Source organism: Corylus avellana, chromosome ca9 (assembly GCF_901000735.1).
Source record: "Corylus avellana chromosome ca9, CavTom2PMs-1.0".
In the NCBI taxonomy this organism is placed as follows: Eukaryota; Viridiplantae; Streptophyta; class Magnoliopsida; order Fagales; family Betulaceae; genus Corylus; species Corylus avellana.
The window spans coordinates 20,137,963-20,164,120 of record NC_081549.1 but is presented as its reverse complement, the minus strand read 5'-3'; the positions used below and the strand labels follow the sequence as shown (position 1 = coordinate 20,164,120).

Genomic DNA, 26,158 nt, shown 5'->3' with positions numbered 1-26,158 from the left:
CGAGTTCAAAAAGTGAAAAAACAAGATGCACCAGCCGGGAATCGAACCCGGGTCTGTACCGTGGCAGGGTACTATTCTACCACTAGACCACTGGTGCTATATGTAGTTATCCATCATAGCTTAAAAAAAATAGCAAACAGAAAGAAAATGATTGAATTTTAATGATTAGGAATGCAAAAATAATACTAAAAATCACAATCTTTTATCTTATTATTATTTCAATCTGTTGTTGACGTGGTAATACTAATCATTTCTTAATTTTATTTTAAACAATAGTTCATTTAAAAGTTTTATTAGCACTAACACAACAGTAAAATGTGATTTCTAGCATTGTTCGGAATGCAAACTTTTATTTTATTTTGATGTCTCTTCGGTAGATGGAACCATCCTCTCTAATGGGTTTTAGTGCTTCTTGTGTGAATGTACCATCTTTGTATTCCATAAAGAAAAAAGCAACTACTATTAATTTAGGGAAAGAATAAGAGATGCTCAATTCTTTTACAAACTTGTTATAAAGAACAACAAAATAGAGAGTATAAATTCAACTTTCCACTTTTTGCCCAAAGTTTTTCTTTTTGTATGAATAGCAATCATAGAACCCTACACTTATCCGAGTGTTTAAGGGCCCAAGTATAAGCTGTAGAAGCAGGCCCAACTATTTAGCCACAATAGCCCATCAGCATCATCAGGACTGCCGTCTGCAGATAATGTGATTTTTCTGTGTCACAAACGCTCAATGTGCTTCAGCCTTCAACTCCCAAATTTCATCGATTTCCTGCAAAATCCCATCAAAGCAAAATCACGGCAAGATTTTTAAACCCAAACAATGTCGATCATCCAGACGTCTCTCTCAATCCAAACCCTCCCGCAACATCTGTCATTCTCTAAGGCCTTGACGGGTCCAACTCCGACCCTGCTCTTCCTCCACCCAAAACCCTCTCACCCTCTGCTCCGGACCCAACCCATCACACGCAAAACCACGACCATTCGGATGGGCGGAGGCCCCAGGACGTTCCCGGGCGGCGTGTCCAAGTGGCAGTGGAAGCGAATGCAGGCCAAGAAAGCGAAACAACTCCTCAAGGCTCGCCTCGCCCGCGAGCGCCAGATTTACGAGATGCGAAAGCGGGCCGAGCTCAAAGCCGCCGTGTCCGAGCTCGAGCGGCCATGGGAGGTCGTCGAGAGAGCCCCCAACTTGTTCTCTGTCGGAGCAGACGAGCAACTTAAGGTCTTGGCCGATAGGTTCCAAAGGCCAGGAGGGTTCGACATGTGGACCGAGAGGGACGGACCCCAGTTGTTCGACACCGTGGATGAGTTGCCCTCCGCGAGGTTTTTTCCCAAAGGGGTTGTTCATAGCGTCAAACCCTATCGAAGAAATGGTGGGTTGGACGAATCAAACGGTGTCGAGGAGGGTTTGGCTTTGGATTCTGAAAGTGGGTTTAAGAGTAATAAGAGAAGTTCTGTGAGGAAATTGCCTGGTGGGTCTTGTAGTGAATGGGAAGGTGAGGATTTATCGGAAACCGAGGGGTCATATCGGAAAGATAGTTTGGAAGTATCGGGGCTGAATGGAGGAAATGGGAAGAGGAACAATGGAAAATTGAGGAAGAATGGGAATAGGAGGAGGTTTGGGAACGTGGGTTCGAATGGTTCGAGTGGGTTGGATTCAGGACAAGTTGCTTTTGATAGGAAAGAGAAAGCGAAGGGTTCCATTATGCGTGGGTATGAGTTAAAGGATTCAGAGTCTGACGTTTATGATATGAGTTTGCAACAAGATGGAACTTTTGGGTTCGACCAAGAATTAAGTCATTTGGAATTGGAGCCTTAGCAAGGAAGAGGGTGGGTCTCTGCTTCTGGGTGGTGCTGTGAATTTGCTTGGTAATGCTTTCATCGAGTTTATGCAAGTGAAGTGATCAGACAAAGAGCAACACTGCCCACAAAGTATGTGTGTACATTTTATATTATGTTCTTACTCGTGGCAACTAAGCTGTAAATGTAGGCTTTAGTCATTGTATGTACGTATTGTTGAATGAAAATTTGGCTCGTATATGTTTCACTCTTTCCTGAACTTGATGTCACTCAAAGATTGCTATATATTAATAGTATCTCATATACCTTTGAAAATCAATTTTTGGATACTCTTGAATGTCATGTTGACCGAGAAAAACAATGTAAAAATCTAAACTTTGCACTGCTCTGTTATATGCGATGGGTTTCTTGTCATCCTATGTTGGAAGCATGACTATAGCTGCAACTTGGCTTGCTGTGAACTGAGAGCAAATGGCCTGGACTAAGGTGGGTCACATTTATTGAAGTTTCACTTGTAATAGACTTTGGAGTGGACTGGAAGAAAACGAGAGATTAAACCAATCCCATGCACGCCTGTTCAAACATATATGCATTATGACTTATCAAAAAAAAAACATATATGCATTATGTACAGACATTAAAAAATAAATAAAAAAACATACATTTGTATGTGATGTTCTTTCTTGTGCAGTTTTTACTTGTAATAATCAAGAAATTAGAAATGTCGATTAAATAACATGTTGAATTGGCGTTTCTGTAAGTGATGTAGTTCTATGTTGTTTGGGGCTCTACTACAATAATGATCAGATTGTAACCTCAGAGTTACTTACAAGGCACAGGAAAAAAAAAATTGAAATAAAAACTTGGGACCTTTTAAGGATCTGATTTGTGATGTATTCATTTATGATATAACCCATATTTTGTTTAGGCTCTATCCAGCAGGTTATTCAAGCTTTTAAGAGGCTTTACATGCTAATTAACACTTGAATGGATATGATTAGTGTTTGATTACATATTTTAGGAAATTGGTTATTATCAGTTACCTATTAACAGAGTATTGTTCAAAGGGATGTTCTTTTAGTCCTATTACAGTTTCCCTGCTGGTATATCTGCATGCTCAAACACAGTTTTACCCATATACATACATAATATGTCCACATGTATACATATGTTTCATAAAACTAAAGATAATTGGGCTTGTTTGATAATGCTCTTTGGGTGGTGCTTTTTGCTTTTTAGTTGAAAAAGTGTTTTGACGTGTAATAAAATAAAATAAAATAATTGTAAGTGTTTTATGAGTATTTTGTGTTCGATGTTGTTTGTTAATAGCAAAAAGCAAACTAAAAGCCATTATCAAGCAAACCAAATATAGTCTTGGAAATCGCGCGCGCGGGGGGTGGGGGGGTGGAATTGCCTACTTTAGGACCATGGCTGTATTGCGCACTATACTTTCGATGCAACTAGGATGGATAGCTCCATTTTACGATGAACATAGTTCTTCCTATCCTGATTGATGCGTTCTACCCAAGTCATGATTCTTATCTTCATAGTATGTTAGGTATTGCTCCAATTTAAAAGGCAACTTGTCTTTCTTTGACCCATTCGATCTCACAAAATCTCCTTGACTTATCTTATATCAATTCTCTTTTGTGGCAATGATGCGCCGAAGCACTATGACAACAATACTGCAAATCCATTGTCAACATGGTCAACCTTTATAATCGCTCTAAAGCTTCTGACAGCCACACCTTCAACTCTTCAGGCATAAGTGGTTGAGTGGGGTGTTGCACTCATCTTCTTTAACCCACTGAATCCATCTTAGTGGTTTCTGTTTACAAAATTGCTTGTCACTTTAAAATTCCACTCACTAGAGATGAAGGTTCTGAAGGTTAGGTTTTCCACACTTAAATTTGATTTGTAGATAAGAAACTGACTTATCTCCTGTGAGCAGTGTTTGGATATGATATTTTTGTGCTTGACATGTACTTGGGAAGCTTGATGTTTTCTTTATATCCGACTGCTAGAGTGCTTGCAGGATTTGATATATTTGTGCGTTAAGTTTGGTATAGAAAAGTCAGAATGTGTCTAATTGCTAAACCAAGTTTTATTGCCTCAATGATTTGGATTAAGATCCCAAATAGTATATTGGATAGTCCCAGTAAAAAGAAGTGACCGGTCTTTGATCTTATGATTTTGACATGCATTTTGGCATTCATTGCAGGGATAAAGATATTTGAGTGATAGCTTTAATCATTTTGAAATGGAAAGTATCCTATTCCGAAAAGGTTTTGGTCAAGAAATTAAGAGCCTATTGGTAGTTTAGCTAGCTCTCTTAGTGGAAGGTGATGACAGAAGTGTGTTTCTTAAAAGGTTTTGGTTGATATTGTAGCAAAAATTGATTGATGAAAAGAAAAAAGTAAAAATGTTTGGTATGGAAAAATAAAAATAAAATTTGTTTTGTAGTCATTTTTTTATTTGAACAGTAATAAAAAGTGATTGATGTAATGTAAAAAATAAGAAAATATTGAAAAAATGAAAAAGTAAGATGAATAGTATTGAAACAAAAACGTTTAACAAACGGGGCCTGACACTGCTATGGAGAGGTGGGAGATGTTGCTATTATTTTCAGTGGGTTTGCCGACATCACTATTTTCAAAATCACCATAGCAAATGATTGTGTTGTGCGGATGGTAGTCAATGACATTTGATAAATGTGGAAAACCTTTTTATTTTTTTAAATAGGTGATAGGAGTAAAGATACAATACAAACACAAACACACTAAGATTACAAAGGCGCAAATCTTTCCCGTTGTCAAGGGGAAGATTTAGTAAAGGAAAAAGACCAGGGAAAAGCCATAAGAAAACTTGATTAAAGCGGCCCATTTAGTTAAATTGTAAGCATAAAGATTAACGCTCTTATGAACTTTGAAGGCTAATTAGCTTCGAAAGGAGGTTAACACCCTAAGAATATATGAGACTAATGGTGAAATTTTTCATTTTGTGCTTTCTACATCTATCAAATCCGTCTTTGGATTTTTAAAAGTAATAAAATTAGTCATTAAGCTTTCGGGTCTTTGAATTTTTAAAAGTGATAAAATTAGTCATTGAGCTTTCGGGTAGTATAAAATTACTCATTTCATCCACTTCAGCCAATGGTGATTTGGCACCTATACCAAAAAACCAGCTAATGTGGACTCAGTAAACAAATGTTACTGCTGACTTGGCAAGGCTTATGTGGAGATATTTACATGCAGTGTAATATGATCGGATAGGTTAGTTCTTTGGTACAGGTGGCAGAATCAGGCGGTAATTTTGCATAGTTGAAAAGCACTAGATCAAATTTGACCAATGAATGATTAGTTTGGTAAACATAAAAAAGCACTGAAACCAAATTTAGGATTTAACCCATTAGAATATTCAAAACCAGTTGAGGATATGCTGTTGGCAGTTGTCGCTGGTGAAAACAATTACAGCCGTCTTCTGAATTGGTAAATCATTTCAACTTTGAGAAATTACTGAATTTTGAAGAACTTGTCAGTATTTAGTTGGATGCTATTATGCTAATCTAGTCAAGCTTTTGTTGCTAAGGATGGATTTGATCGTTTTTAGTATATGAAAAAAGGTTCCGTGTTGTAGAAGAAATGACATAATTCCAAAAAAAAATTATCAAGTCATTATGGCAGAGGGGACAGGGTTGAACATTTTCAAATGTTTGGATTAAAGGTGGCGAGTGACTTAGCGACCAATTGCTCTTAATCAGCGTGTTCAAATGGATGGAACCTTTTTAGCTAATTATTATTATGCCGGCCAATGCATGAACCATGATTCATGAATGTCAGGAGCAGTACTTGTGTTTATCAAGACCCCAAATTTTTTTTTTTTTTTTTTTTTTTTTGATAACAAGGAAAATTCTGAAAGGAAATCATAATTATTTAATTAGAAAATCATATTTATTTATGTGTCCCACTGTCCCCTTTTGTAATGTCATGCAGTTTTGGTAGTGTTCCTAAGGGAGGCAAGAAAATCATTAATTATTTTACTGTTAGGGGGTTTTTACTTTGATTCAGATTCTTTACAATTCTCTATCTCAAGAGAAGAAAACTTTGACAAAACCCTACTTACCCAAAGAAAAATAGTCGGAATTCTCAATCCTTGTTTTCTAGACCAATATGATATTGTGGAAATTTACTCTATAAGTTAAAAGGGTGCACATCATTATTGATTGTGTTCATATCATTCTTTCTCGTATGGTGGATTATACCAAGAATCTCATCCTTTAGTGTTGCGAAAAATCATTTCTTTATGAATTATCTCTGTTTAATGAATTAAATAGCTTTCATAAGGAAAGAGAGAGAGAGAGGAAAAAAAAAAAGGGAAGCTTCAGAAAATTTTTGAACTTTCACACGTTTTGACACTGCTCCAAAATTCTCAATTCAAAGTATCGAACTTTCAATTTCAATTTCAAACTACCACGGTTTTCTATTATAAAAATATATATATAAAAAAAAAAATTGCAAAGATATTGGAAAAATATTACAAATATATTTTTTTATAAAAATAAAAAATAAATGAACACCTTAATCTTTATAATTTTTATTTTTTTATAATGAAAAAACATGAATATTTAAAAATTTTAAGAAGATTTAACAAAAATTCAAACATAATAAGATAATTAAAACAAATTAAAAATTTGATACCTTAATTGGGAATGTTTGAACTTCCGAAGCGAAGGAATCTAGAAAAGTTTTATGAACTTTAAAAAATTAAAAAAAATAAATAAATAAAAGAAGAAAAAAGGGATCTTTGCTCGTCGGTAATTGCAATTTGATAGTGATATAAAGTAATGACGCGAGGTTTAAAGAGAATCAATGGAATTTGTGGATGGAGGGGTTGAATAATTCTTACTTGGACATATTGGCATAAAGAAGGAATGACCTTTGATTGACGCATTCCCCAAAGTGAGGGACACAAGCAAAAGAAAATCCAGTCAGAAAGACGTCCACTTAATTTTATTCAATCAAAATTAAAATTACTCCATTCAAACCTTTCTCTCACGTTATAAATGTGTGGTTTCACAAGTATGTATCATGCACTAAGGCAATAGTTCGTGATTACATGTTGGGTTTAGATCGTATTTAAATATGAGTATAAGATTATATAGTTTAATGTTAATTTAATTTATTTAATTAAAATTGATTAAATCTTTTAATTGTAACTCACTAATTTCGTATTTGATACATATCAAGTTAATAGGTAGGGTAAAAAATTATTAACCCTAAATGTCGCATGCCGAGTTTGAAGGACAGAAATGTTCTCCAATCTGCTTTAATAAATATTAAGTGTTCTTTAATATGTGAAAAACACACGTTTTCTCTAACATTCTTAACCATCATTTATTACTATTCTATTAACTTAGTAACCTAAACGGAACAGGATCCTCTCCAGTTCAAATGAACCGGAAAATATTCAGTTAGTTATAATTGAGAAGTATTTTTATTTTTTCATTTTTTGATGGGACAAACTTCTCATCCACTATAACTAACTGAATATTTTTCAATTCAAATGAATTAGAGATGATCCTAATTCTAACTTATTAAACATATTAAAGAATACTTGGCATTTATTAGAATGCCAAAATGCGCCTCGAATGCATGACAGCATGATAGCCACGGTCCTACGTGGAGCAGGTTTTATCAGCCAAAAACGATAGAAACTCCACAACCCAACCGGGATTCTCAAAATCTCAAAGCTAGTATAGAACGTGGCTCATATGCTAAAATTCTTTTTTCTTTTTTCTTCCCAAAATTTATATCGAACCCTATTCCTTAGAATACACATCTAGTCTATTCCTAAAATTCCTTCATTCATACATGTGAAAGTATGCAAAATAAGCTGAAATATTTGACAATTCTCCAAAAAAAAAATTAATTGAAAATTGATCTCATCCTAAATGATAAATGATATGATATTGTCTGCTTTGAGCCAATTTCTCACTGTTTTATTATTGAGTTTACTCCAAAATGCCTCATATATACCATTTAGAGAGAGTGTATTCCATATAAATACATCATATTTTTTACATCACAATCACTCCCCCTTGAAACCAAGCATCCTCACTAACGAGCCTTATAGACTTATGCACGCTCTCATGAGCATACACAAACCCATGAAGGAATAGGATCATCTCTCGTCCATAATGGACTAAAGAATATCCAGTTCATGACTAGGATTTATTCTCAGAAATCTTAGGGCTACAAATTGGACACATCCCACAAATAAAAATAATAATAAAATATTATTTAAAATAAAAAAAATTAATTAATTAATTTTTTTAAAAAAAGGTGGCTGGCCACCCCCATTTTGGGTAGGGAGCCACCCCCAATGGCCGGCCTAGGGTGGCTGAACCACCCCCATTGGTCATGGGAGTGGTTCAGCCACCCCCATCTTGCAAAAGGGGGGGTGGCCGAATGACCCCAAAGAGCCTTGGGGGTGGTTCCAACCACCCCAAGGGCCAAGTTAAAATAAAATAAAAAAATGGTTGACCCTTGGGGTGGCCGAACCACCCCTCGGCCACCCCCCTTTTGCAAGATGGGGTTGGTTTGGCCACACCCATAGGCCATGGGGTGGTTCGGCCACCCCTATGCAAAATGGAGGTGGCCGGCCACCCCCTAATTTTTTTTTAAAAAAAAAATAATATTTTATTATTATTTTTATTAGTAGAATATGTGTCTCATTTGTGGCCCTAAGATTTCTGAGAAGTTTTAGCTATGAACTGAATACTCTATAGTTAGTTCATAATGAACTAGAGAGTATCCGGTTCCGCTCATGGAGGGGTCGGCGGTTACATTAAATCTCACCAAACCAGATTCAAAACGAATCTGAAGGATAGTGACCCTTCATGGCTTTCACTCACAACTTGAAGGTGGGCCTAATTGACTTTAGATGAACATATCTGAATGTTGTTTTCCAGATCAGTAGGATTGATTTGCTGGACAGCAGGAGGAGAATGTGAACAGAAACAAATAAAAAAAACACATGGTGCATTGTATAAAGTTTAATGCTTTCCTTCAGCTGCATAATTCAGGTCAATAATAATTCCCACCATCATCCCTGCAGAAAGAAAAAAAAAAAAAAAGAAGGCATGATACTGTCCATTTTTTTTACGTTTTTTTCTTTCTTTTTCTTTTCTTTTGTATGTTGATTACGAGGAGGTACAAACGAGTGCTCTGTCCACCGCGAAAAGTCACGCATGCACTTCAATCAACCATGGCCACTGAAATCTTATGTTGCTTACGAGCAGCCTACAGTTGACCTGAGGCATATATAATCTAAATTGCTTGATTGAAGAGTTGAATTTCTATCATCTTAATCTCCACAACAAGTTAAAATATTAGAAACCAGTCCCATTTTCAAGTTAATGCTCATTATATGGATAAGAAAATTGCCTATTTGAATCATGCTGCTTCCTTCCACTTTTTACATATTCATTAAAAAATATTGTAGCTGGGGCTCTTTTCTTCAAGTCATTCTTCAAAAGGGTTGATTTGAAAAGAGAACTTGGTGGGTAGTCATCAGGTTTCATACTTTTCTTCATTATTTATGAGTAATGTTGTAGCCAACTGTTATATAACTGTCAAATAACTGAGATAACATGACAGAAAAAATCAGTATTTTTCTCTTTATCAGTACTGATTCAATGATAATTTTTATTGTAACATCACAGTCTACTAAATAGCATATTACTTGAGTCTTATGATACTTATTAACTTTGAATGTCAACTCAACGCCGAAGACAAGTTTTGGAACGCTAGGCCACTGAGTACCCATTAATATCATTTCCACTGTAATGGATATTCATATGATTGGTCAAGTGAAAATGTAGTTGGATCAGGGATCAAGCAATATATCTTATCGTATTATTAAAAAGATATATATATAGTCACGTGACCATTCTATTCATTAGTTGGGAAAAACTAGTTTAATAGTATATTTGGGCCAAAATGGCCATTAATTAACTATTGTAATGAGATCAGCTTTTACTCTTGGCATTATCTATGGATGGCTTAAATTAATATTTTTATGTATAATATCTGGTCTTTAGATTCATCCTTTTTAAGCAAATCCAAGATCTGACGCTAAATTGAGAGCAACGGGTACAAAGAGAAGAGTGACGTTGCTCTTCACACAATTATTTATTAAGGTAAAGTCCACTTAACCCCTTTAAACTATCGTCTCAATGACAATTTATCCCTCAAACTATCAATTGCGACAATTTACTCCCCAAACTACCAAAACAATGACAATGTACCCCCAATTTTAACAAAATAACGAAATTACCCTTACTAAAATTTTTTAAAAAAAAAATCAAAATTTTAAGGGTATTTTTGTCTTATTGAAAATTCTATAAGAGTAATTTCGTCATTTTGCTAGCATTGGGAGGGTACAATATTGTCATTGTTTTTGTAGTTTGGGGGAGTAAATTGTTGTAATTGATAGGTTATGGGGTAAATTGTCATTTTGGTGGTAGTTTGAGGGAGTTAAGTGAACTTTACCCTATTTATTAAATATATTTTATATATGTTGGTGTTGCACATTTTATATATATATATATATATATATATATATAATAACTGATATATGAAAAGTCATTTAAATCCAAACTTAAAAGAAAAGATAAGTGGTACACATCCCAAATTGTCTTCTCAAAAGTTAGTTTCCAAATGATGTATCGCCATCTTATGAGATTTATTATTTTGGGAAGTGTATCACCAACTCATAAAAGAGTGACACATCATTTACAAACAACTTTTTTTAAAAAAAGTCTTGAAATGTCACATTTTCCAAAAGAAAAAGCCGTGTAAATCCCAAGTTGCTCTATACAGGACAAAAATCTGTTATGAAAAGTCACCTAAATCCAAACTTAAAAGAAAAGATGAGTGGTACACATCCCAAATTGTCTTCTCAAAAGTTAGTTTCCAAATAATGTATCGCCATCTTATGAGATTTATTATTTTGGGAAGTGTATCACCAATTCATAAAAGAGTGACACATCATTTACAAACAACTTTTTCAAAAAAAAGTCTTGAAATGTCACATTTTCCAAAACAAAAAGCCGTGTAAATCCCAAGTTGCTCTATTCAGGACAAAAATCTGTTGGACCGATGATTTTATTCGACATTTGAACTATGAGGAAAGCCAACAGGCCCACAGCTACAAAAAGGAGCTCTCCTTTTATTTTTATTTTGTTGGAATTAAACGATGAATTTATTCCATATTTGAACTAATGAGGAAATCCCCTTTTTTTAAATCAAAATATTACATTTGACTAGGTGACATGAATCAAGATATGGTTAAGATTTTGGCACACTATTTATTTTGGAGCTAACCACCAAAGAGTACGGTTGAACCTAGGGGTGTTCATGTAGGTGGTTTAAAATTGTTTAAAATTGCTCTGCATTCGCTATCCACCCACGTGGGTGGATACCAAATTTGCTATCTACACATGCACGCAGATAACAGAATATGGGTAGGCGAAGGCAAAATATTAAAAAAATAAATAAATATGTTTGTCTTATTAAGACTTCGTTTATGTGTGTTTCATGCTTTTTTTGTTTTGTTTTTGTTTTTTTTTTTTTTTTAACAAATTCAACCATCATTGATAAGTGATAAAAGATTAATCAAGATTACAAAGTAGGAAGCCTGTTTGTATCCCCTCCAAAATGTCCATAGCAACTGTTGTTTGCCGTCTTTGAGTTTACCTCCTTTGAGTTTATCGCTTTCATAACTTGCGATGCATCTCCTTCAAAAATAATATCTGTAAATCCCAACTTCTGACGGAAGAGCATAGCATGGAGTGCTGCTAGAGCTTCAGCCATAGCTGGTTCTCCGGTACAGACTTGCGTAGTGCTCCGAGTTGCTACCACCTTCCCCGCATTGTCACGGGCTATCATCCCCAGGCCGATGCGGCCATTTTTCTTGTCCACACCCGCATCCAAGTTTAATTACCTTGATTTTATTGTCAGATGGCAGCTGCCATTGTATTATTTGTCGAAGCTGGGTGTGCTCCGTCTCCTCAGTCTCACGGGAGTTTTGTCTATGGAATTCCTCCGGTAAGTCCTTAGCATCACGAAACACTTGGTTGGGGTGAGAAAAAGTGCCCTCATGCATTTAGTATGTATATATATTGGCTAATTTGGCTTGGTGGTTTGAAATGTCAATAAAACACAAAATTGACACTGTGTGTCCCCTATCCAACTTTCTTTTAAGGCAAATTTATAAAGTTTTTAGATAATACAATTCAATTCAATTGTATTTTGTAGTTTTTTTTTTAATTTACTTCTGTTGCCCAAAGTTTATAAATAGATTTACTTTTTTTCCATATTAGAATCAAGTTTATATATACATGTATTGCTCAATGTTTACAATTTAATTTGTATTTTTATATTACAATTTACAAGTGTGTATCGAGTTCGAAATATTGATTCAACTCATCTAAAAAAAATCATTAACAAAACCCGCCCATATAAACTACTGTAACAATTTATAATTGATGAAATAATTAAGAGAAATTGATAGACTAGATTTTTTTTCTTAATTATATTTACCACTTGTAGAATATCACATGAGTTTGTAAATAACTTTGCAGTAAAAAAAAATTGTTTGTTAAATATTTTTTGTCCTTTTGTTTTCTCTTTTTAAAATTAACAAACATCACAAACACAAAATCACTCATATAAACTAAAAACAATTTTGACCTTAATATCACTTCAATACACTTTTCAAATCAAAAACAAAATATATCATCCAAAACACATTAAAGAACATAGCCATAATATTCCTATCACCACTCATTCAATTTAGACAATTAAGCTTAATTAGCTTCTGCAGTAGTAATCCATGGCTAAAAGAACAATCATGCTTTTCATTGGTGGATACGGGCCTCTCCACTGTAGGCTCCCTTTTGACTTCCATTCTACAGCAAAGAAACTCAATTTGGCATGGATGCTATTCCCATCTATGGACCAGGAATGACGTCCTAAGTGGAAGGAATAAAAGTTTTTTTCTTTTTTTTTTTTTAAAAAAAAAAAACCTTTCTGCCTTTTCAATTATTGCTTCGAAATATTTTCTCCTTATAGTCTTAGACTGAGACATTTCTTTACCTCGGAAAAAAGATATAGCCTCCCCTATATATATAAGAGGCCCAAAGCAAAGCTCCTCACCATCACCATTCATATCCATAGCTTCTTAATTTGGAGCCTTTCTTCCTCGTAAAGAAAGTGATACATATATATATATATACTGCTTTCCATATATATATATATATATGGAGCAGAGAAAGGGAGCAGAATCAAAGGACGCTGGGGGGGAGAAATGGGTTTACGATTCTTCCATGGATCACAAAGGACAAGTTCCTCTTCGAGCTTCTACTGGTGTTTGGAAAGCCGCCAGGTTTATCATTGGTAAGCCACAAGAATCATTAATATGACCTGCAACTTATTGCTTCTTTATGCTTTGTTTGCTGGTTGCCACGATGCTGGAGGGATTGGAACCACCTTCCTTATCTCAATGGCAACCGGAGCATCAAGTTTTAACTGCAAGTACCAATATGCTCAAATATTGTTAGAATATTTTTAATTTAATAATTAAATATCCTCATTCTTATGGATTTAAAGTTTAAAGAGAAGTAATAATCTAAAACACAAACAAAAAACTACACGCAGAGAAAGGAAAAGTTAGCCATATATATATATTTGTTACGTTTTTGTTGTCTTTTTTGACCAAATGATACAATATATATTTTATTCTTACGGGCTTACCTTGTAAATATGTTTTTCTTTCTTCAGCAATATTTTAGATCCCAGCTTCCCATTCCTCTTCATCCTATTTTTCTTCAGCATGTTAGTGACCCTAACCAGCTAGTGCCATACCATGAAGCCTTTTTTTTATTTTTTTTAGATAAATACCGGCAAAGTAAAGGTCTTGAATTTTACATTTGTCTCCATCATTCACCTTCTATTAATTTAAATTAAATATTTTACACGTTAAGCTTTATTTATTTAAAAAGCATTTGAATTCACACACATATATATATATATATATATATATATATGTTGAAATTAATAGGGCTCTAAAATATTAGGTTCAGCACATATGATCATAGCTAGGTCTTGCTTGGTTTGTTCATTGAGAGAACCTGCGGCTACAGCCTACAGCTTGTAGGTAGGCGTAAAAAGTACGCGGATATATTGGCCAGATATTTGCAAAAGAAAATTGGAAGTCAAATTGCATGATTTGCCATGTGGGGCTGAGAATACTTTTAAATTAGAAAAGTGACCACAAATTAGAGTTTAATATACTCCACAAAGTATTTGGAGTAGAAAAGGTGTTCCCCACTGAAGATTTTCCTAATATATAGGGTTTGAAGTTGCACAGCTAAATATATATTCAAATTAGCACTAGTACAGTTTGTTTTTTGTAAAAAAATCCTGTTGTTTTTGTGATATAGATTACTCAAATTAATAGCCCTTCAAGTACAAATTCATGCCAAGTACAATATGTACATGCATGTCATGGATTACTCTATGGTAGTTTTTGGTGCAAGGCTACTGGGGAGTGGAACTTGGAGGGACCTCTGCAGCACTTCGAATGTGAGTGCTTCCCCTACGACAAGGGCCAGCCTATCTCATTCTACAGAAGCAATGCTGTTGGTTATGGTCTACATAGCTAAACCCTCTAGATTTTAAAAGTTTTTCAAAATTTTCTTGGGGGTATTTTTCTTCTTTGGTTTTTTGCTTTTTTAGGGATTCCCTTGCAAAAAGTTGAAAAAAAAAAAAAAGGTGACATGAGATGCACATGATAATTCACTTTATACTTGTGTGTATATATATTACGTCTTAAATCACCTTTAGTGTTGAAGTATTAATTAAAAGACACAAATTTCTTTCAAATCAGTTTGGAAGAAATTTCTATCCTTAATTAAACAATGAACAAAAATTTCGTCCAAACCAATATGAAAAAAATATCTTTTAACCCATTTAAAATAGTACCGAGTGTTTATAAAGATTTAAAACTCACATTAAATTCTTAACATCATTAATATCAGTTTTTAATGTGCATTTTAAATCTTTACAAACACATGACACTATTTTAAATGGGTTTGAGGATATTTCCTTCATAATAATTCTTCCAACTCTCATGCCGCAGTTCACTTCTTTTTTTTTTTTTCTTTTTTTTGATATGTCCACACAAGAGAGGGGAGGAAGATTCAGACTAGTGACATCCACTTTATTTAAGCATGGTCCCAGTCAATTGAACTACCTCTTATAGACACAATTTATTTATTTTGAATTAAAATATTTCATGTATTATTTATATCACGCATCAAGAAGAATATTAAAAAAATTTGTGTGGTATAGAATAACTAGTCATTTAAGTGCATCTCGATCGAGCATCTCATGTAAAAGCCAACACTTGTCTAAATTTAGCGAATTACAATATTTGGCTACGGTTTTTTCCCAAATATAGACAGACCCATGTGCACATGTATGTAGAGCAGGAAAAAGTAGGATAAATCCTTCCTAGTTCCTACCCCACATTCTTCGCTACAGACCACTTGGTATACAGGCTTTACCACTTTTTGTGGCCAATAAGGATGAAGGATATTACGTTTTATAAACTTTTTGTGGCCAATAAGGATTAAGGATAGTACGAACTGTAGCTAGTACAACTGTACAAGCGCACGAACTGAGGTCCATACGATTTATTCTCGCCTGATTATTAATTTGAATATATAAATAATGATCTTCTTTTTCAAAGGATAAAATCTATGTAGCTTGTACTATTATATCTCAGTGTGTATGCTTATCGAATGTTGTTTCCTGCTCATCTATGTACCCTCTTATCTAGATTATTAAAAAATGTTTTTAATAAATAAGAGTTTGATAATTGTGCAGCAATTGAATTCAGTGAGAGGCTGAGTTACTTTGGGCTTGCAACGAGCTTAATCCTTTACCTCAGCAAAGTAATGCATCAAGATCTTAAGACAGCAGCCAGGAATGTGAACTATTGGTCTGGTGTGACTACTTTGATGCCACTGTTGGGAGGGTTCATAGCTGATGCTTACTTAGGCAGATTCTCAACAGTGCTCATCTCAACCATAATCTACCTCATGGTACTTAATTAATTAATCTCATTTGATCACAATTGTTGTCTTGTTATTGGTTTAAGATTAATAATCTGATTAAAATGAGAATGTTGGCAAACAGGGTTTGATCCTCCTGACGATGTCCTGGTTCGTACCGGGCCTCAAGGCTTGTGAGAATGAAATATGCACCGAGCCGAGGAAGGTTCACGAGGTGGTCTTTTTTCTAGCCATTTACTTGATCTCTATAGCGACTGGAGGGCATAAACCCTCTCTGGAGAGCTTTGGAGCTGACCAGTTTGATGAAGATCATCACGAAGAAAGAAAACAAAAGATGTCGTATTTCAATTGGTGGAATTTTGGCCTCTGCTCTGGACTCCTGTTTGGTGTCACTGTGGTTGTCTATGTGCAAGACCATGTGAACTGGGGTGTTTCTTACATTATTCTCACTGCAGTCATGGCAGCGTCGCTGGTTATTTTCGCCATTGGGAGGCCATTTTACCGTTACAGGGGAGCAACGGGGAGCCCCTTGACACCATTGGTGCAAGTTCTTGTTGCAGCCATTAGGAAGAGAGATCTTGCTTACCCTTCCAGTCCTGATCAGTTGTATGAAGTTCCCAAGACGGAGAAAACCCAAGGGAGGCTTCTTTGCCACACAAACAAACTCAAGTAAGCATGTGAATTGAAGAAAACATTTTCTCCGAATACCATATATGTATATTAATTTACTCTTGTTTGATGCTGTTACATTTCAGATTTCTAGACAAAGCGGCCGTCTTTGAAGACAAGAACAATCCGACGGCTGAGAAGCAAAATCTCTGGAGACTTGCAACGGTAACCAAGGTGGAGGAGTTGAAGCTTGTTCTCAACATGATCCCCATATGGCTTGCTACTCTGCCATTTGGAATATGCATAGCGCAGAGCACCACATTCTTCATAAAACAGAGTGTGACTATGAACAGAAAGATCGGAGATGGTTTTGTGATTCCCCCGGCCTCCATCTACGGAATTGCAGCAATAGGAATGATAATCTCCGTGACCATTTACGAGAAATTCATCGTCCCTATGTTACGAAACACAACAGGAAACGAACGAGGCCTGAATCTCCTCCGGAGGATTGGGATTGGAATGTCATTTACAATGGTTACAATGGTGGTCGCAGCACTTGTCGAGAAGAAAAGGCTTGGTATGGTGGAGAATGATCCGAAAAAGGGCGCAGATTCAATGAGCGTTTTCTGGTTGGCTCCACAGTATCTCATCATTGGGTTCGGAGATGGGTTTGCTCTGGTGGGGTTGCAGGAGTACTTTTACGACCAAGTTCCAGATTCCATGAGAAGCCTAGGCATTGCACTTTACCTTAGTGTCATAGGAGCTTCAAACTTCCTCAGTAGTTGGTTGATAACGGTCGTTGACCACGTGACCACCACAAGCACGGGCAGCCACGGTTGGTTTGGTAAAGATTTGAATTCTAGCCGCTTGGACAAATTCTATTGGCTGTTGGCGGCCATTTCTTCGGTGAACATGTTCTTTTATGTGTTCTTGGCTCGAAGGTATACTTACAAAAATGTGCAGAAGGTGGTTGTCGCAGACTGCCATGAAGGCGATGATGAAGCTGTGGTGTAGTCAAAGGGCATTGATATATATATATATATATACTTTCTGCTTTCAGTATAGTGTGTTTAAATAAGTAAATTATCAAGTTGAGAAATTTGAAGTATTCTAGGAAATGCAATTCCGATTGAAGTTTGTCTAAGCATGTGTTTCGGTTGAAGAACTTCAAAATGAAATAATAAATTGCGGAATCTTAAAATAAGACACAAGAATTTTATGTGGTTCGATCTATGACCTACATTCACAGATAAAACTCAAAGGAGATGTGGAGAGAATACAAAAAGATATGATTGATAAAATCAAATTAGTATTAAATATTTCTGATTTGATTTTATCAATTACAATTATTATAAATATATTCTCATACTATCAAATCTCATACAATATATTCTAACATCATCAATCAATGCAAATTTTTATCATATGCTAAGCATCACTTACAAATTCACAGCACTTGAAATCAATCCTCGGTCTTTCAATTTTTTTTTTTTTTTTTTTTTTTTTGAAAAAGTTAAATCTTATTCATTGATAAACGAGCATAAACTTAAACAACATAGAGCAAAGCTTTGTAGCAACTATAGTCGAAGTTGCAAAGTTACAAGCGTCAAAGATGATATATTACATTTTAGACTCAAACAAAATCTGCTAACCTATGACTAATTTTCAAATTAAACAGAATATCTGCACTAAATAGACTCCAACCAATGTATAGATAACTCTTATTCTTCGGCATTGAGGGCAGAGAACCCCAAACCAAAACTCATCATCCTTGACCCAAAAGTCAGGATAACGTTCACATCCATAACCCAAAAATCTGGACCAAATCAACTACCCTGAAGGGCATCAGGCGGATAAATCGAGAGAGACGACTGAGCATGATTACAAGCAAAAACAAAACCGATACAGGGAAATAAAACAAGATAGGAAAAGAAAAAAAAAAAAGCCAGACAAAATTACAGGGAAATAACCAACAAAAAAAAAAAAAAAGCGCACTCGGTCTTTTAATTAAATTCCATTCTTTCACAAAATCCCCCATCCAAACGGGCTATAAGTATCAAATCAAACTTGATTCAATCAATCATAGAAGGTAATTATCCTATAAAGAATATATATTATTAAGGAATCATATCATATATTCTAACACTTTTTTTTTTAATCTTTTGGCTGAGCTTCTTAGAACATAAAAACAACTAAGAGATAACAAAGAATGGGATACTTGGGTGCAGCATTTTTTTATTTCAACCCCTTTACAAATTTATGTGTCAGAACAAAGATCATTTTTATTTCACTTGAAATAGAGAAGATTTTATTATGTACCAAGTGGATTAAACAACAAAATAATAATAATAATAGACAAACTTAATTATTTAGTGGCAAACTTAACAATAAGCAAACATAAATGTTACTTGTATTAATTTGTAAAAAAAAATTATAATAGCAGCCCTTATTTAGGGACCAAGATCTTTTACCGTTCAAATGGACTAGATAGAAGCTAGTCCTCTAAAATTAGAGGGTAAAATTGTCATTTCATCTGAATAAAAAGGATTTTATTCTGTGCCAAGTCGATTAAACAAAAAAGAATTTAACATATAACTTTAATTATTTAGTGACAAAATTTGACCGTTTACATTTTATAAGAAATTTGTAATAAAAATGATAGTAGTACTCCTGATAACATAATAGAGCTGGGGCCTGGGCACTGATCACTTTCCCAGAAAGACGCCAAGGGCCCGTTTTAAATGCCGACAAAGTAGAGCCGGCTGGCATTGCCGAGCAGCAATAATTAAATTGAGCCCATTGACCAAGCTTTAAATTTGAAATTTCGCATCAAGAGTGAGTGATGAATGATCATTGTGATATATACACCAGCTTTCAAGGAATTAAATTATGTGCCTCCAAAGGGGGTTCCGAAAAGAATCTTTAGGATTGCATTTATAAAGTGACACAATGTTATGCCCCCCTTTTGATCGTCTTGGTTGCTGCCTTTCCGTCGCTTCAAGAAAGCAGCTACTTGCATTTGCTTTCAGCCGGGAGAAGTGTTCTCTTTCTTTCCCTTTGCTAATGGGACCAAGCCAATCACTTTTCTTCTCTTCTTCACCGAATTCTACAGCCATGGCAAATGGACGCTTCACCATTTTTCTTCTTCATATTGTAACCTTTTTTTTTCAAAAAAGTCTTAAGGGTTCTGAAATTTGGCAAGAAAACCCATTTGAAGGAATGCTTTAATGCTATTGAAAAGCAAGGAAAACCCATTTAAAACTAGTCTAAACGTTGCCGTGTCTACCATCAAGGGTAGTGGTTCAATGGCCCAAGAAAATTTTTAAATAATTAGGTAAGTACTAAGGTATAGGTTTGAATCTCCGTAATAGAGAATTCTTATGTCTGATTAGTATAAACCACATTAATTTCTTTTTATGTCCTCGTGGGGTGAGCGAACAATTAAGTTATGGCTCAGATGGTCTTTAGGGTGCACTTACGGTTTTTGAGCAGTCCCCCGTAGGTTGGTGCTACTATGGTTACGTCCAGCTAGAATAACTACAATTGATCTCCCCCTCCAACCTTTTCAAATAAATAAAAAAAAATGTTGGGGTTTCTTTATTATTGAAAAACATTTAGTGATATCAATATCATGTAGATAGTTAGAGACACAAACCTCAATTTCAAATGAAATGTATTTCTTCTTTTATCTACAGTTGCAGATCTTCAACTACAAAGTCTACAATCAATACCCCCTTCAACCTTTTTCTCATTTGCTTATTAAAAAAAAAAAGTCTTTAATCAATACATCTAAAAGAAAAATTAATTTAAAAACCAAAACCAAAACGAAAAATGATTTAAAATAATTTAACCCTAAAACAGCTATAATCATTAGGCCACAAGCTGGACCCAACGGGCGACACTTGGCACGCCCTGGTTGACAGCGAACACCATGTAATAACCTGGAGGAGCAACCATCCCGCTTGGCGGTGCCGTACACCGGATTTTGTAACGGTGATCACCGTCAGGAATGGCGCTAGTAACCGCTAGTTTGACCAACCGTTGACCTTGCGAAAATGAATGCGTTGCAAAAGGCGCGCTTCCCATATTGACCTCCACAATCCCCACAACGGGCAACGAGACCGATACCGATACATCAAAGCCCTCCCCGAAACGCACTATTTCGGGAATCCCCTCGATCATGGGTCGGATATTTTTCCGGTCCAATGACAAGTACTCTGGAGAGAACGCTTCGATTCGCAACTCAGTGGGGAATTCAGCTTTGAATTTGTAAAAAATGTGCGGGTTGCTTCCCGCGAGTAATACCCGCCCGTCGGGCAATAGGTTTGCGGTGGAGTGGTACATTCGGGGCACGGTACCCGGGTTCAAAGTCATGAAACGTAACCCAAGTGGTTGATCGGGTCGATAAAGAAGCGGGTAGAGACACGGGTTGGAGGCCATCTCAAAGCCCTGTGTCCCAGCCTGGGCCCCATTGATAATTAAAACCTCGCCGGTTGGGAGCATGACCATGTCCCCCATTACCCGCCCGAATGGCATGTCCTCCATTTCCCAAACCGGGTCGGGTGCAGTCGCTACAATGCGGCCGCAGCTACCGTGCGCGGGGGTGTCCGTACTCTTCTCGATAAACGCGCCGAACTGCGCCCCACCGCACACCACAATCACGGCCGTGGAGAAGTCCCCCTGCAGGGCCAGCATCGCGGATGATCCGGCCGATGGGTAGTTTCGCGGGCCACCATCTAACGGTGGATAATCTCTGACTATTTTGTTAGCCTCGTAATCGTACAACACGGCTTTGTTGTTGGCGAAGATGAAAAGGTGACCGTTGGGGAGGAGATGAACGTAAGGGTACAAATTGTCCATCTGCTTATCCTCCACTTCTGCAAGAAACGGAAACAAAACGGGACCGTTTTTCCTTGGCGGATAATACTCGATCGTGTTAGTTGCTCTCCCACCGACAATAGCCACCGAACCGTCCGGCAATATCTGGTTCGTAGCGTACCACCGGCCGTTCACCAACTCCACGTCTTTCAGCTCGACCCAGTTGCAGAACCCGTCTGCCTCACACGGTTGGAACTTTCGGATCTTCCTCAACCCATCCAAGTCACCGCCCGTCTGCAACAGAGTGCCATCCGGGAGGAACTGGCCGGCGGAGCACCACGTATCAGTGAGAATCATCAACGGCCGGATTTCGTTGGTCTTCAGGTCGAGCACGACGGAGTGGGCGTAGCAGTCGCGCTTGAGAGCGACGTCGTTTGGGTCGTTCCGGCAGTGGCCCCTGGGGAGCATTCTGCGGGAGGGCCCGATGTTGGTGCGGTCGAGGAGGACCACTGTGTTGTAGCGCGTCACGGCCGTGTGCATGGAGGCTATGCCTGCGTTGGGCACCAGGAGCTCCCACGTGCCCGGGAGTTCAGCACGTGTAAGCTGGGCGATCATGAGCGTCAAAACGAAGAGGAAGAGAACCGAAACCATGAGTGCACAGAGATAGAGAGAGTGGACAGTGGGAGTGGAGAGGCCAGAGTGAGGAAGCAGTGGAAGTGAACTTTCTGGTTAAAAGGAATTAATAACGTGAAACAAGACAAATAAAAAGAGTGAATGTTGGCCGTTGATGTGAGATAAGATGATGGACTTTTCCGTTTGATCGGTTGCGTATAAAGAGATGTAAATTCAATGGCAACGGTTAGCAGGGTGGACCACATAAGATAATGGGTGTGTGGTGACACAAAGTGGGGCCACCACGTGCTGTTTGTCTTTTATACTTCCACGTTGTTTATATGCGTAATGCGTAACTCGTTAACGACAAAGGTGAAAGCCCAGTCGTTATGAGATGGTCTATCAAAGCCCAATTAACAATTAAACAGCCTTTTGTTTTTTTTTTAGAAGAAACAATTAAACAGCCTTGACAACTAAGGAAAGGACCTTTTAATGATTCTTTTGATAATAATAATGAAAGAATGCCATAATCAACTTGGTTTCAAATCATTTTTTTTTTTTTTTTAATGGGCGGTGGCAGTTTTTTATCATGATATATAGACCAATAGGATAATCATTTTCCTTTTCTATTAAGTCAGAAGCATTTTTCTTCTTTAAAAAAAAAAAGGTCAGAAACATTTGATTATATCCTTTTTCGTACGTAAAGTTAATAAGAACATCATATGGTTGGGGTACTTTGTTGGAAACTTGGAACTGAAGTGACATGTAGAGCAATCAGAGAAGTCCAACACCAACAGTCAGGATGTTTGAAGACAGCTTGGGCAGGTTAATTAGGCTCGTGGGATTAGTATTCACTATTCAAGCATCCCTTTAATTAATCTTCAAAGCCACACACATTTACATTGTTTCTTGTGGCTAAAAACCATTAAATAAAACGCATGCATCAATTTGGTCTATGTGAATATGTTATTTGAGATTTTGATCAATATTTCACTGAGTTTTAAAAAATAAATCAAAAAATTAATTTGGTCCCTACTAGGGGTGTGCGTTAATTATACAGCTAACAACCATATAACCACTTAAGTCGGTTGTAGTTACCGTTTATAAGGATTTAGGAATCTAGTTAAAAACAAGGTAACCGGTTTATTATATTATATAAGATATAAAAATTAAAAATAATAATACTTATTTTGTGTTTTAGATTTGTAATGTTGTTGTTTTGTTTATGATTATAAGTTGTTTTGATAAACAACTTGCAAAATGCTAGAAACAATGCAAGGAACTAGGGCCCAGACCACGCTCCTAGTGTGAATATCCTGACTTTTTTTTTCGCCTAAAGCTATAATTATAGTATTTTTGTGATTTAAAACGACTCTCAAGTTTATACGGAGTTAATTTTAATAGGGATTGACCTTACTAAACTTGAGCCGCCTAGAGAAAAAAATACAGAGGAGGGAAGAACAGCTTTGCCCTTTCCCTCCTTCCCCATTCTTTATCCATGTCCCTCTTCATTCCCTAGTAACAATGCTTGGTGTTTTCTCTATAATCTCTTCCAATATCCATTTTTGTTTTGTTTTAGATCTAGTTTTTAGATCTAAATATAGTTCTTTATGCTTAGATCTACTTGTCCTGGCCGGCTTCTCTACTTTCATTACTTCTACTAGGGCTGGGCAAAAACTTCAACCCACTCTTTCCTCACTTCCGATCCGGCATTTTTTGAGTGTATTTTTGCGGGTACGCAGGATTTTCCCCAACCCGCGCGGGGCGGGGGGGTCGCGGGTTTTGAAATCTTTTTCTTGCGGGTACCCGCCCCGCCCCACCCAACCCCACATAGCTATAAAACATAAAAAACCCTAACCCTAACATATTTTTCTAGCTAGCGCCGTTTCTGACTTTCTCCTCTCTCTCGTCTCTCACGCTTCTATCTTCTCTCTTGTTCTCTCTCCATCTCTCATCTCCTCTCTTCGTCTATGCCGCCCTTAATCTATGCCGCCGCTCGACATCCTCCGGCCATGGGCTAGTGCGCCGCTCCCACCTCGAGACCACGATCCAGGTTTTTTTTCTCTCTCTCAAGAGATCTCAAGTTTTTAGTCTAGATTTCAAATTGTTTTTCTCCCTCGTCCAGATTTAATTCCAAGTTCTTTGGTTTAGGTTTGATTCAAGGGTTCTGATGTAGGTTGTGTAACTTGGGTTTGTTTAGGAGGAGAAGAAATTTGCAGAAGAGATGAAACGAAAAAGAGAGAAAGAAGAAGACAAGCCGGCGGAGGAAAGAAAGGAGAGGATCTGAGGAAGAGAAAACCCAACCCGCACAACCCGCGAAACCCGCCCCGCAACACCCGAACCCGCGCGGATTTTCTTGCTTGTGCTCGGGTGGCGGGTTGGAATTTGCAGAACCCGCACTGTGCGGGGCGGGGGAGAAAAATGGGGATACCCGCCCCGCCCCGACCCGTGCCCACCCCTAACTTCTACACCGATCAACCAACAGAGTCTTGCATGCCGGGGCATGTTTCTCACGTGCCGACGCATGGATCTCACATGCCAAGTCGTGTCTTTCCATAAATGTCTACGATATCATGCTCCTCCACAACTACTTCTAGTGGGGTTTTGTTGTTTTTAGTCTTTTACTTTGATTTATTTTTTGTTCTTTTTATCCTAACTTTTGGGTTGAGGACATGAGATGATTCATGACCTTTGGGCTGAAGATGATTAGATCGGTGTGAGGATTATCTCTGATGGCCAGAAAATAACTTTTGGGAATTTGGGCTACCCATGTCTTATAATTAGTGTATACGGAGCAAATCTGTATCATAATTGAAGTTATACATGGGTTAGCAGAAACTGATGTCATAAATAAGATTTTATGATAAGAATTTTCTGATTGTATCTATAACTTTGTAATTTGATAGCTCTTGGCTATGCTTTATCAGAGATTTATGCTCCACGATATAAGAGCTTTTATACTCTTAATCTTTTATCAATGAATTCTGAAAGATTCCCCTTCAAACAAAAAAATAGTTTGTTCGGAGTTAACTATGTGTTAGTGCATGAATAAATGGAGGCTAATAAAGTTTAGTGAGTGCACTTAGTCATTGATATATAATTATATAGGCTAGCCGCTAGTGGGCTTGGTCATGGGCCCAAACCAAACCAATATACTGGATTTTTAAACAATTTATAAAAAGCGGCTACCGGTTAATAACTGCATAATTGCGGTTAACAGCTAACCGGCCAAATCATTATAATTGCAATTATTTAAAAATAAATAACCGTCTAAACCGGTTGCCTCGGCATGATTATGAGAGAAAGGAGTTAAAGGATCGTACGTTTGGGATTTTATAGGACAATGATGTGAAGTGAGCTGCTTGTTTGAATGCAATGGGCCAATGACTGGTGGTTTGAAATTATGTGTGTTGGTTTCACTATCAGATACCACTTTAAACGATGAAGATTTATAGAGAAATTTAGGATTGGGTTGAATGGGATATTAGTAGGAATCAACCATGTGATCGATATGAGCCTCTCATAGTTCGAGTTGGACTGCTTGCTGGATCAAATTGTGGGTGGCCTTTGCTCTTTACAAGATGGCCCAATCAAGAGAAGCCACTTTTCTTTTCCCCACTGGTTGATGCCCTCTTTAAACATTCTGGTAGCCGTTAACATTTAACATTTATCTAATTCGCTTCTGGGCCCCCGTCTATTTGCCTCAATAACGTACTTTTGTTTAGCCCATTTATGGCATGTCTCAATTGCTCCTCTTGAGGAAGCTTCTTGAATGCTTCAATATTTTACTAATTCAATAAATTTCTTCATTTTGTATAGCTTGCAGAAATAAAAGTCTATTTGTATCAAATATGATTTTCTTATAAATAGAACCATGTTAATTTAAAGCTGGCAAAACGGGTTCACCTGTTAGGTTCATGTCAACCTGGTTAATCCATCAACCCGTTTATGCCAACTTGAACATAGCACGTTTATTAAACGGGTCATAGACGAGTTTATGATATGAACCTGTTTAACCTAAATCCTAATCCTAAAATCACATGTCGTGTTTGAGGCTCGTGAATTAAATTGTCAACCCTAAATTAAGTTAAACTTAAAATTTACTTAAAAAAATAAAAATAAAAATTTTAAAAATAAATAAATTGTATAAATGTGTCAACCCACTAACCCATTTAT

The 26,158-nt window shown here is 36.7% G+C and overlaps 3 protein-coding genes and 1 non-coding gene across 4 annotated transcripts; 2 read left to right on the top strand and 2 right to left on the bottom strand.

Moving 5' to 3' along the window:
- Positions 1-26: 26 nt before the first annotated feature.
- TRNAG-GCC (transfer RNA glycine (anticodon GCC)) lies at positions 27-97 on the bottom strand. The gene has a single exon. It is a non-coding gene; the product is annotated as a tRNA-Gly (tRNA).
- A 600-nt stretch (positions 98-697) lies between these two features.
- LOC132192140 (uncharacterized) lies at positions 698-2,122 on the top strand. Its single transcript, XM_059607382.1, has one exon. It carries the CDS (start codon positions 827-829, stop codon positions 1,820-1,822), a length of 996 nt encoding a protein of 331 aa, XP_059463365.1. The 5' UTR covers positions 698-826; the 3' UTR covers positions 1,823-2,122.
- A 10,929-nt stretch (positions 2,123-13,051) lies between these two features.
- Positions 13,052-17,645, top strand: LOC132191498 (protein NRT1/ PTR FAMILY 5.6-like). Its single transcript, XM_059606538.1, has 4 exons — positions 13,052-13,262; positions 15,756-15,973; positions 16,068-16,612; positions 16,699-17,645. Exons 1-4 carry the CDS (start codon positions 13,127-13,129, stop codon positions 17,564-17,566), a joined length of 1,767 nt encoding a protein of 588 aa, XP_059462521.1. The 5' UTR covers positions 13,052-13,126; the 3' UTR covers positions 17,567-17,645.
- A 2,643-nt stretch (positions 17,646-20,288) lies between these two features.
- Positions 20,289-22,053, bottom strand: LOC132191499 (aldehyde oxidase GLOX-like). The gene has a single exon (XM_059606539.1). It carries the CDS (start codon positions 22,019-22,021, stop codon positions 20,423-20,425), a length of 1,599 nt encoding a protein of 532 aa, XP_059462522.1. The 5' UTR covers positions 22,022-22,053; the 3' UTR covers positions 20,289-20,422.
- Between the last annotated feature and the right edge of the window lie 4,105 nt (positions 22,054-26,158).